The sequence below is a fragment of the Osmerus mordax genome, chromosome 26, assembly GCF_038355195.1.
Source record: "Osmerus mordax isolate fOsmMor3 chromosome 26, fOsmMor3.pri, whole genome shotgun sequence".
Taxonomy (NCBI): Eukaryota; Metazoa; Chordata; class Actinopteri; order Osmeriformes; family Osmeridae; genus Osmerus; species Osmerus mordax.
Genome location: NC_090075.1, coordinates 6215249 through 6227026, shown reverse-complemented (window position 1 = coordinate 6227026; position 11778 = coordinate 6215249). Strand labels below are relative to the sequence as shown.

The window sequence follows — 11778 nt, the reverse complement described above, 5'->3', positions numbered from 1 at the left end:
CGCCCGAGGTCAGGGCCGGACAGGAAGCCACCGCCGTCTCAGAAAAACTCCCTCCGACCCCAAAGCTTGTCGTGTTTTGAATCGTCAAGTACAGAAGTCGTCTTAAGAATTCGTTTTTTTCCTCCAAGTTTAAGGACAAATCAAAAGCATGTATTCCGTTGGCCATTCGCACATATATTCGACAAGGGAACACCCACATTGAGACTTTGGCAGAGCTGGATAAACATTGAGCACGTTTCCAGGGTGTCGAGGAAGCCGTAAGCTGTGCTGGCTACATGCACTGTTTGCACAGCGCCCTCGCCTCAGATCGAAACGTCTGCTAAATGAATGTTGTAGTAGACCTCTGTCTTCGTCTGAGTAGATGATGCACACAGGCCTCTCCACAGAGCAGGACCTGTGATGGACTGAATCACGCCGTGAACATCAAGAATATTGTTAAAGACGAGCATAATGTTGCTCATTTCGCAGACACTTCTATCCGAAGCGACGTACACAGCAGGAGATTGGAACCTGTGACCTCTGAACCTCCCCCCCCCTCTCCCTCCCCCTCTGCAGTTCAACTCCGCCGCCCGGCAGCTGATCGAGCTGGACAAGCCGTCGGACCCCGGGGGGGACTCCGGGGAGGGCGGGGCCTCGTCCTCCGGGGCCCCCCAGACCAACGGCGGGCCGCGGGACAAGAAGAACACCAGGAAGCGCCACTCGTTCACCTCCCTCACCATGTCCCACAAGCCCTCGCTGGCCGCCCCGCCCCAGAGACACTCCATGGAGATCAGCGGGCCGGTGCTCATCAGCTCCTCCAACCCCACGGCCGCCGCCCGCATCGGGGAGATGAGCGGGGGGCTCTCCTGCAGCGCACCTTCGCAGGTAAGGGAGGGGAGGGGGCGCTGAACACTGGGGGACGAGAGGACAGGACTCAACACGTGCTCTTGCCTCTCGTTTCTCTCTTCCTTAAGGAATCTCTCCACAGCCATCCCACTCCACATATCCCTGCTTGGTATATTTGAGGTCTGAATGAGAGAAGCCTGCTTGTGTGTGTGTGTAGTGTGTGTGTACTGTGTGGGTGTGTATTCTTCCCCAGCACTGTAAACATGCTCTCTGTTTGCATCCCCACAGTCACGCAACACGACAACAACCACCAATCCTGTCTCACCACATTTGTTTGTTGCTTCGCTAGAAATTCCCCACTCTTCTGTCAGTAATTACCCACCCCTCCTCACCCTCAAGCCACCCCTCCTCACCCTCAACCCACCCCTCCTCACCCTCAACCCACCCCTCCTCACCCTCAACCCACCCCTCCTCACCCTCAACCCACCCCTCCTCACCCTCAACCCACCCCTCCTCACCCTCAACCCACCCCTCCTCACCCTCAACCCACCCCTCCTCACCCTCAACCCACCCCTCCTCACCCTCAACCCACCCCTCCTCACCCTCAACCCACCCCTCCTCACCCTCAACCCACCCCTCCTCACCCTCAACCCACCCCTCCTCACCCTCAAGCCAGCCCTCCTCACCCAGGCACATCATTCCAAACAGCCCTCACCCCCCCCCCACCACCACTGCCCCACCCTGGCTGGTTCTTGGTTCAGACGTTTGAACTCATAGAAGCGTGACTCTACTTGCCCGCAGTCAACTCTCGCTCCGCCCCTGGGGTTTCCACGGCAACCCTGGAATGGCATACTGGGTGGTTGCTAGGCTCTGAATATAGGGGGGGGGGGGGGGGTTGGGTTGTGGCAGACAGATAGACATGGCTTTTCCCAGCATGCTCTGTGGTACACTAGGAGCATGCTTAATGGATTCATTTAGCAGATGCTTTTATCTAAAGGGATGGGGAAATTGAACCTGTGACCTCTGATCTGCAGTCAAATGCTCTAACCACTAAGCTGCACACACTAAAGTACTCCCTGACAGACGGACAGGTGAGCTGCCATGTTACCATGACACACACTTACACGCACACAACTGGATTCACTCAGCCAATCACAGTGGAGGCTGAGCGGGCTTGTGAACTAACCCAGGCAATAGGATCTCCAGGGCTCTGCTGTGGTTCAGTCAGCCAGATGCTTCCATGCGAAGGGACGTTTTCAGGGCAGATGTACAGTCCTGCTCTAACATGAACCAGACATGCGGGATCAGATGGACGAAGGCACATCCAAATGTAGAAAATCCCTCTTCCTCCTCCTCCTCCTCCCCAGGGTTCAAGCTCAGTTCTCTCTCCTCCACAGGTTCACATCTGCACCACTGGACTCATTGTAACCCCGCCCCCTAGCAGCCCCCGTCACCACGGCAACCGTCTTCACGTTCCCCCCGGAGACCAGCTACGCATCCCATCCCTGTGGTAGGTGGTGTGTGTGTGTGTGTGTGTGTGTGCGCGCTTGTGGGTCTGGAAGACTGGTTCTGTGTGTGTGTGTGTGTGTGTGTGTGTGTGCGCGCTTGTGGGTCTGGAAGACTGGTTCTGTGTGTGTGTGTGTGTGTGTGTGTGTGTGTGTGTGTGTGTGTGTGTGTGTGTGTGTGTGTGTGTGTGTGTGTGTGTGTGTGTGTGTGTGTTTGCACAGTTCTGGGAACTGGCTACGGAGGGACCACAGCTGTACAGCAGCAAACATTCCTGTTCTGTGTTTTAGCGTTTCAAAAGTACTTCATTCATGCAGAACAGCTCATGGATCTGAAATGAACCTGAGCACTGAGGCCTGCATGTTTCCAGATTGTTCTTGAGCCCTGTGACTGGGTGTGTGTGTGTTTGTTTAGTTGCCTGGGTGTGTTTTGTCTAGGTGCTGGTGTTTGGGGGGGGTGTGTGTGTGATGTGTAGGTGCTGGTGTTTGGGTGTGTGTAAGATAATTAGTGTCTGCAGACTGTCTGCACAATCCACCTCATTCAGCTGCATACCAACACACACACACACACAGAAACGGAAGACACACAAGACATTCATTCATACACACACGCAAGTACACACAAACACACAGACGCGCACGCGCACCGTAATTGAAACACACACACACACACAGAGAAACCCAGCCCTCATCCCCATGGCCCTCAGGGCTGTCAGACATAGACAGACCTGTCTGCTTCCCAACAGCTCCTGTTTGCTGTCTGAGACACAGTGTTTGCTGGGGCTGGAGTGTGTGTGTGTGTGTTTGTGTGAGAGAGAAGGAAGTATCCCTCGTCCTTGCAGTGTGAGGGCTGGGGCTCGTCATGGGACAAACATTGCTTTTATGACTCCCGTTTCTGGCTGATTAGGGTTAGAAAGAGCAAGCAAATAGGCAGACTGAGAGGGAGAGAGAAGGAGATGGGGGGGATGGGGGGGGGGGGAGAGAAGGAGAGGGTGGAAGGGGAAGAGAGAGCAGGCAGTCTGCTGGTGTCTCTTGGTCCGTGTTGCTCTGCTGTGTTGAAGGACGTGTCGTTCGTGTCACATGTTACCAGTTAAACTGTCCTCACCACTCGGCCCGCCGTTGCCTAGCAACAAACAAACAACCCCAGACAGCAGGAAGAGCGGAGGGAGGGAGGGGAGGAACAGGAGCAGGAGCAGACTACTGTACCATGACAACCCCTGCCCTGGAGAATCTGATCTTTCTATCTCTGTCCATCTTTCTTTCTCCACCTCCCTCTGTCCCCCCACCTCTCTGTCCTCCTCTCTCATTCTCTCTGATCTACTGGGTTTCTAGTTGCTGATCTGCGGGTGGGTGTGTGTGTGTTACAGGATGCCCTCCCCCCTCCCCCTCCTCCGCCCCCCCAGTCCTCGGCGCTGGGAGCTGCTTCGTCATTGGCTGCCGGCCAGAGATCCTCCCCCTGCACCAGCGACCAGGGCAGCAGACAGAGACCCACCGTGTGAGTGCACACACACACACACACATTGAGGTACACACACACACATGCAGGTACACACACACACACGCACACACACATGCAGGTACACACACACACACACACACACACAGGCAAGTACACACACACACACGTGCAGGTACACACACACACACATACTCAGACAGGGCTGCTCAGTGTTACATGCTGTGTTTATGTTCTTGACACGACGAGATGAGGGTGACCCCTTACCTCCACACGACCCCGAGCTACGGGCACACACACACACTCACACACACACACACTCACATGGAGGAAGAACATGCGTATCTAATTCCCATCAGATGCGAGGGGTGTCTGGCAGGAGTAATGTGCCAAGGGGTGAGGGGTCAGGGGTGAGAGTGAGGCTCTCTGATGAGACCCTTGAGACGAGGGGCCAAACAGGTGTTAACCCTTGACCCCCATCCCCCCGCCCCTCTGGCAGCTGGGGGCTTTGGGGGAGTTTGTGTGTGTGTATATGTATTTATGTGTGTGTGTTCCCCCAGCTACGTGGCCCTGTTCCCCTACACCCCCCGTAAAGAGGATGAGCTGGAGCTGCGTCGGGGACAGATGTTCCTGGTCCTGGAGCGCTGTCAGGACGGCTGGTTCAAGGGCACCTCCATGCACACGGGCCGCATAGGAGTGTTCCCCGGCAACTACATGAGTCCCGTCAGCAGGTCCGCCCCGAGCGCGCACACACATACGCACATATTTACATTTAGTCATTTAGCAGACGCTTTTATCCAAAGCGACTTACAAGAGAGCTTTACAAAAGGTGCGTAGGTCAATGATCATAAACAACGAGCCGAAACAACATGAAGCGTACATTGTGAAAAGCAAATAAGAGCCAATGGGTGGAACCAGAAGAGCATGTAGTTAAACAAATTCCAATTAAACGACATGATCCTCTGAAGTGCTAGAGTGTACCCGGAGGAAAGCAAGCAACAATAATATAATTCACGGCAAGTACAAGCAGTTAAATCAATCAACAAGTGCAGCGAGTCCCTCAATAAGTGTCATTGTCAGGAAATAACCCAACATCTGATCCAAAAAATCTTTCCTAAGTACCGTTGTACTCACGGAACAAGTGCGTCTTTGGTCTTTTCTTGAAGGTGGGGAGACAGTCAGTGTCTCTGATGAAGGTGGCGAGATGATTCCACTATTGGGGGGCCAGACAAGAGAAGAGCTTGGGTTGTGATACACACACACACAGACCCACCACACTCCCATCCTAACCCCTCTCCCCCCCTCCAGGACTGTGTCAGGGAGTGTTCAGCCCAAGCTGCCCCAGAGCGGGACCCCCCCGGCCGGCCGCGGCACCTCCATCCCCTCCACCTCCTCCAGCACCCCTGGCCTTGACAACAAGCCCCTCCCCTCCCTGTGCCCGGGCCCCGCCAGTCCCCTACCCACTGCCACGGCAACGCCCGCTGCAGTGGCAACCAGCCAGCAGCCCAAAGTCCTGGTCAACTCTCAGATGACTGTCAACCAGGCACGCAACGCTGTCAGAACGGGTACGTACTTCGTGTAAGGATGTGTGTGTGTGTGTATATGTAGTACGTGTGTGTTGCGTGGTAGATGAGATGACTGTTAAACAGGCACTCAACGCTGTGGGGGTGTGTGGTGGTAATACATGTGTTTATCATGGTAGTGCCACGTGTGTGTAGTAGGGTTTGTGTGTGTGTGTGGAACGTGTTCGTGTGAGTAACAGTCCCCCCCCCCTCCCCTCCAGCAGCGACCCAGGACCGCCCCACGGTCGCCGTGACGCCCCTCCAATCCCAGAATCCCCAGCCCCACCTCTCCGTCTGCCTGGTCTCCTCCTGCCCCGCCCCCTCCTGCCCCGCCCCCCCGCGCTCCTCCTCCGTGGCGCTGGGCTGTGCCGCCGCCTCGCTGACGCCGCCCAACGTCAGCGCAGCCTCCCTGGAGGTTGCCCCCGGCAACGGTGCCACCGCGCCTGGAAACGGCGCGCCTGGAAACGGCGGGGCTGCGCCCGGCAACGGGGCTTCCCTAGCCTGTCGACTGGACAAGGACGGCAAGGTGGGTGACGCTTGCTCTCTCTCTCTGTATCTCTATCTCTGTCTATCTCTATCTCTGTCTCTCTCTCTCTGTCTCTCTCTGTCTCTGTCTCTCTCTCTGTCTCTCTCTCCCTGTCTCTCTCCCTGTCTCTCTCTCTCTCTCTCGCTGTGGTGAGGAGCAGAGGATAGTATGTGCACACGGGTGTGTGTTTTCATCTCCGTCTGTGTGTGTGTCTGCAGAGAGAGAAGAAGGGTCTACTGAAACTCCTGTCGTCCAACAAGAGGAAGGCTCGCCCCTCCCCTCCCTCCTCCCCCACGCTGGGGGCGGAGCTTACGGCTGGCGAGGGGCTCCCTGGGGCGTTAAGCCCCGAGACCGCCCCCTCCTCCTCCTCCGTCTCCCCAGGCAACCACAGTGGCAGCCGTGTAGAGCCCGATCCTTCATCATCATCATCCTCCTCCTCAGCACCTGACTCCTCCCAGCGCAGGCCCAGCCCCCTGGACGTGTGCGCCCCCATAGCTCCGCCCCCTCGCCAGGCATGCTCCTCCCTCCTCTCCCTGCAGCACGACGCCCGGCCAATCATATGCGAAAGGTAGGTCCACCCCAGCCAATCGAATACTGTGACAACACTAATTATTATTATTGGGATACTGGCCTATCAAATCCTGAAATAATGATTTATTATGGTGATGTTGGTATTATGTATTACTACTGATTGTGATGTTTATTTTTGTGTGTGTGTGTACAGGTTATTATGGTGTCTTACTCTAATGTGTGTGTGTGTGTGTGCAGGTACAGGGTGGTGGTGTCCTACCCCCCCCAGAGCGAGGCGGAGCTGGAGCTGAAGGAGGGGGACGTGGTGTTTGTCCACAGGAAGCGCGAGGACGGCTGGTTCAAGGGCACCCTGCAGAGGAACGGACGCACAGGCCTGTTCCCTGGCAGTTTTGTGGACAGCATCTGACACACACGCACACTATATACAGAAACTACACACTATACAAACAATATACACACTATATATACACACAAAAACTAAACACAAACTAACACTGAACATGCACACAGATACAATACATATTCCCATGCGCACACACAGCACAAACTAAACACATACAATCACTGCACACACACAGACACACACGCACACCCCCCCCCATGCTAGACCAGGAGCACCACAGGGACTCCTCCGACCATAGCCGCCTCCCACCTGGTTGCCGTGCTGAACTCTCGCGGTTGCCATGGCGGCGAGATGAGGCGGCGATGGCCCCAAGCGGGGGACTATTCTGGGATGGCTCCTACCAGCGGGGGGCTGTCTCCAGAGCAGCTTGCAGAGGCGCTGGAGGAGAGCACAGGACTCACTGATCTCCCTTATTTATGTTCTTGTAAACAACCAGATGTTAATTGTGTGCCTTGTAACTGTTCCTCACTTTATTGTATATATGGAAACTTGAGATTGTGATCGAAAGTGACGTAAACAAACGCTATGAACCGTTGATGGACTGAGATGTGTCAGATTTTAACTTATTTCTTTGAGGGTTTAGTGTGGGAAAGGGAGGGAGGTGTAAAGTTTATCTGGGTTGTGTTGGGGGCAGGCACTAGGACCCTGCGTCCTTGTCGTTTCCTGGCCCAACCATTGGACCAACATGGAGGCTGAGCAGACGCTCTGCTGTGACCTCTGACCCGAGGGTTCGCGGAGGGGGGTCAAGCCCCAGCTGTGTGCTGCGTGGGCCCCCTCTCTCCCCCAGACCGGGTTGGGGGGGGGGGGGGTCGGGGCCTCTCCGGGTTTGGAATCGAGCCCCTCCGACGATGACGAGGGGTCACTATGGAAACCAAGTCGTCTCATTGAGGAGAGGGGCGCCATGGAAACCATCTGCTGTGTGTGTATGGGGGTTAGACGGTTAGGTTTTTTTTTTTTGGGGGGGGGGGGGCGGGGGGGGGTCTTGCCTTTTACTATGTTCAACCATACACTCCATAATAGATTTATGTTTTGTTTTTGCGCAATCAAGCGTTACTTCTAGGATTGCATTTTTGTACCTGTTGACCAAGGCAGCTGCTCCTGCCCCTGCAGGTCCCAGCGCCCGACCAGACACATTTAGTCATTTAGCAGACACGGCTCACCTGAGCAGACACGGCTCACCTGAGCAGACACGGCTCACCTGAGCAGACACGGCTCACCTGAGCAGACTCGGCTCACCTGAGCAGACACGGCTCACCTGAGCAGCACTCTGCTCCCACACACCTCCTACCGCCTCCGACGCTTCTATTACTGTCCAGGTGGATCAGTAGCAGGCTAGCACAGAGACACAAGTCAGGAGACCGGAAATGAGCTCTCTCCGGTCTCCTGCTCTCCTCATTCCTGACTCACCAGGACACATCGCTGCTCACTAACCAAGCTAAGGTTGTTCTGTAGGAAGTGCTCTGTTCCGGGCAGCGCTCTCTTCTCCCGCCTGCGTCTCCGCTGAAGAACAAGGTGGACATTTCCTACCAATCGATAATAATGACCTTCTCACTTCTGGGGTTAGCTGTCGGGGATTCGCTGTATAGGACTTTTGTGTACGATGTGTTGGAATTCAAATTGTTCTCTAGACTTGAATATGACTTTGGATCGGGGTTGGTATTGTTGTTTGTTTGTTGATGTTTGTTGGAGTTTAAAGCACAAGATGTGATGGAGCTGGTTCTGTACAGAATACCGGGTCCTGCAACTCTCTATCTCTCTCTGAACCTTTTCTAGAGACTATCAGAAGAACATGGACCCCACTGTCTGGTTCTGAATCTGGTTCCTGTCTTGATTCTGATTCTGCTGCTGGTTCCTTTCCTCGTTTCTGGTTCTGTTTCAGGTTCAGACCGGCAGCAATAAGGCTGATGGACAGAACCTGAAGGAGCTACAGGAGAGGCAGGCTTCCCCTCCTCCCCTCTCTCCCTCCACCCTACTCTCCTCCCCTCCCTCCACTCTCTTCCCCTCCCCCCCCCTCTCTCCCTCCACCCTACTCTCCTCCCCTCCCTCCACTCTCTTCCCCTCCCCCCCTCTCTCCCTCCACTCTCCTCCTCCCCTCTCTCCCTCCACTCTCTTCCCCTCCCTCCACTCTCCCCCTCCACTCTCCTCCCCTCCACCCCTCTCCCTCCACTCTCCTCCCCTCTCTCGCCACTCTACTCCCCCCTCTCTCCCTCCCTCCACTCTCCCCCTCCACTCTCCTCCCCTCCACCCCTCTGCCTCCACTCTCCTCCCCTCCACCCCTCTCCCTCCACTCTCCTCCCCTCTCTCGCCACTCTACTCCCCTCTCTCTCCCTCCACTCTACTCTCCCTCCACTCTCCTCCTCTCTCCCTCCACTCTCCTCCCCTCTTTCACTCCACTCTACTCTCCCCCCTCTCTCCCTCCACTCTCTTCCCCTCTCCCTCCACTGTACTCCCCCCTCCCCTCTCTCCTGGATGTCTGTATTCCTGGTAAACTCCGTTGTTGGATGATCCAATAATTAGGGTTGTCTTTTTTCCATGACCGTTTAGGACAACTGGGACAGTTGCTTAGCATGTTCTTAGCGTGTTCTTCGCGTGTTCCTTTGACCACAACATGCTGTTGTTACTGTAGTATTGGCCTTGTTGGAACACAAGGCGGCACTAAAGTCTGCTTTATTAAACTGAACATTTTCTCCTTATGCCAAGGTGACTTACTTGATTTTCTGGGGTTGATGATGATTAAATAGTATATTGTATGTCTGATGATGGTGACATTCGCATCCGCTTGTCACGTAGCACAAACCTGTGCCCTAAACATTCTAGAGTCAAAGGAAAAAGCACATTTTGTAAAAATGACTATAACAATAAAAACTAATGGTTTCCACAGGGGATGTGCCAATATTGTGGTGTGTGGTGGGTTGGGTGTGTACAAGTGTGTGTGTGTGTGTGTTGTGAATTAGGGGGGTGTGCGTGTGGTGGGTTGTGTTTAGGGGGTTTGGTGTCTGTGTGTGTATGTGGTGGGTTAGAGGGTGTGTGTATGTGGTGGGTTAGAGGGTGTGTGTATGTGGTGGGTTAGAGGGTGTGTGTATGTGGTGGGATAGAGGGTGTGTGTATGTGGTGGGTTAGAGGGTGTGTGTATGTGGTGGGTTAGAGGGTGTGTGTATGTGGTGGGTTAGAGAGTGTGTGTATGTGGTGGGTTAGAGGGTGTGTGTATGTGGTGGGTTAGAGGGTGTGTGTATGTGGTGGGTTAGAGGGTGTGTGTATGTGGTGGGTTAGAGGGTGTGTGTATGTGGTGGGTTAGAGGGTGTGTGTATGTGGTGGGTTAGAGGGTGTGTGTATGTGGTGAGTTAGAGGGTGTGTGTGACATGTGGTGGGTTAGAGGGTGTGTGTATGTGGTGAGTTAGAGGGTGTGTGTGTATGTGGTGGGTTAGAGGGTGTGTATGTGGTGGGTTAGAGGGTGTGTGTATGTGGTGGGTTAGAGGGTGTGTGTATGTGGTGGGTTAGAGGGTGTGTATATGTGGTGGGTTAGGTATCACTCTGGGTGTCCTCCATTTTTCACTTCTGACATCCTGCCAGGGTGGAGCATCTCAACATGAACCCAGACGAGGACCACAGCAGACAGGCCAGGCGAGTCTCTCCCTCTGCTCTGTCTCCTGTTCCACTTCTCTCCTCCTTTCTCCATTCCCTTTCCCTTCTCTCCCTCACTCCCCTCTTCTCTCTCCCCCTCTTCCTCCTCTTCTCCTCCCCGACCACGTGGGAGGCGTGTTGAGCATGCCAGTGTGATCCTGTGTTAACAGCATTGTGGGGAGCCTCCATCAGATCATTATAGAGAAGCACAAAGCTCGACTTCCCCCGCTATTGAGGTCAGACACAAAGCCCTGCGCAGGACCCTCCACAATACCTGACAATACCTGAGACACACACATGAGTGTGTGTCTCATGGAGCAGTGTGTGTGTGTGTGTGTGTGTGTGTCTTGCAGGAATCTGTGTCTGAAAGAGCCGTGTGTGTGTGTCTTGCAGGAATCTGTCTGAAAGAGCCGTGTGTGTGTGTGTGTGTCGCAGCTGCAGCGGAGCAGAGCGAGGTCAGGTCCAGTTGGACGCCCCTGTAGAGGAGAACTATCTGTCACCCTGTCTACTGGAGGAGAAGAGGTGGGGAGGGAGGTGGGAGAGAGAAGGTGGGGAGGAGATTTGTCACCCTGTCTACTGGAGGAGAAGAGGTGGGGAGGGAGGTGGGAGGGGAGAACTGTCATACTATGCTGGAGGGGGAAGATGAGGAGGAGTGGGAGAGGTGAGGAAAGGAAGATGGAGTGGAGAAGTACAGTATGAGGAGAGGAAGAGATGATGCCTTGTGTGAGAGGTCACCATGGAGACACTTCCGGCCTAAGGTGAAGAACGGTATGAGAAGGAAGCGTTAAGAGTGCGCATGTGGGTAGAGATTAAAATGCATTATAAATACGAACATTGCAGCTATAATTTGCTGGTTTGAGAGTAGGCTACTTCCACTAGCTACAAACTAACTAACTTGCAACCTAGTGGACCTGTAAATTGAAGACTAGATAGTGACCGAATCTGATTTCAGCCATAATTCCTATGTTTTGTTTGCAACAAGGTCATATTTTATGAATATTAAAGTGTGAGTACAACGCTGTGGAGTGTGGATGGAGGGAAGGAGGGAGAGGTGGGCTAATGTGTGACGGTTGGCAGGCATCATTAGACCACAGAAGTGTGAAATAAGAAAATGAGGTCCTGAAGTTCGGCATGACGATCTGAATACAAATCAAGTATTCTCTCTGTCGCTCTCTCTCATTCACACACACACACACACACACACACACACACACACACACACACACACACATCAAGCACTTTTAAAGCGCACTTGTAAATAACATTGGAATGTGAATACAAAGTGTGACATTATTGTGATGAGGCCCGTAACAACGGAGTAGCTAGCCTAGGAGCCCATTACAGATTATAAC

General features: G+C 54.1%; 1 protein-coding gene across 1 annotated transcript in view; it reads left to right on the top strand.

Annotated features, from left to right (window-relative positions):
* The window catches only part of sh3rf1 (SH3 domain containing ring finger 1), a 12441-nt gene extending 5094 nt beyond the window's left edge, over positions 1 to 7347 (top strand). Inside the window, 9 exon segments of the mRNA XM_067229462.1 lie at positions 546 to 864; positions 2223 to 2335; positions 3389 to 3416; positions 3695 to 3822; positions 4344 to 4514; positions 5092 to 5348; positions 5567 to 5871; positions 6090 to 6439; positions 6640 to 7347. Of these exon segments, the coding sequence (XP_067085563.1) occupies positions 546 to 864; positions 2223 to 2335; positions 3389 to 3416; positions 3695 to 3822; positions 4344 to 4514; positions 5092 to 5348; positions 5567 to 5871; positions 6090 to 6439; positions 6640 to 6808 (1840 nt within the window). The 3' untranslated portion in view covers positions 6809 to 7347.
* The last annotated feature ends 4431 nt before the right edge of the window (positions 7348 to 11778 follow it).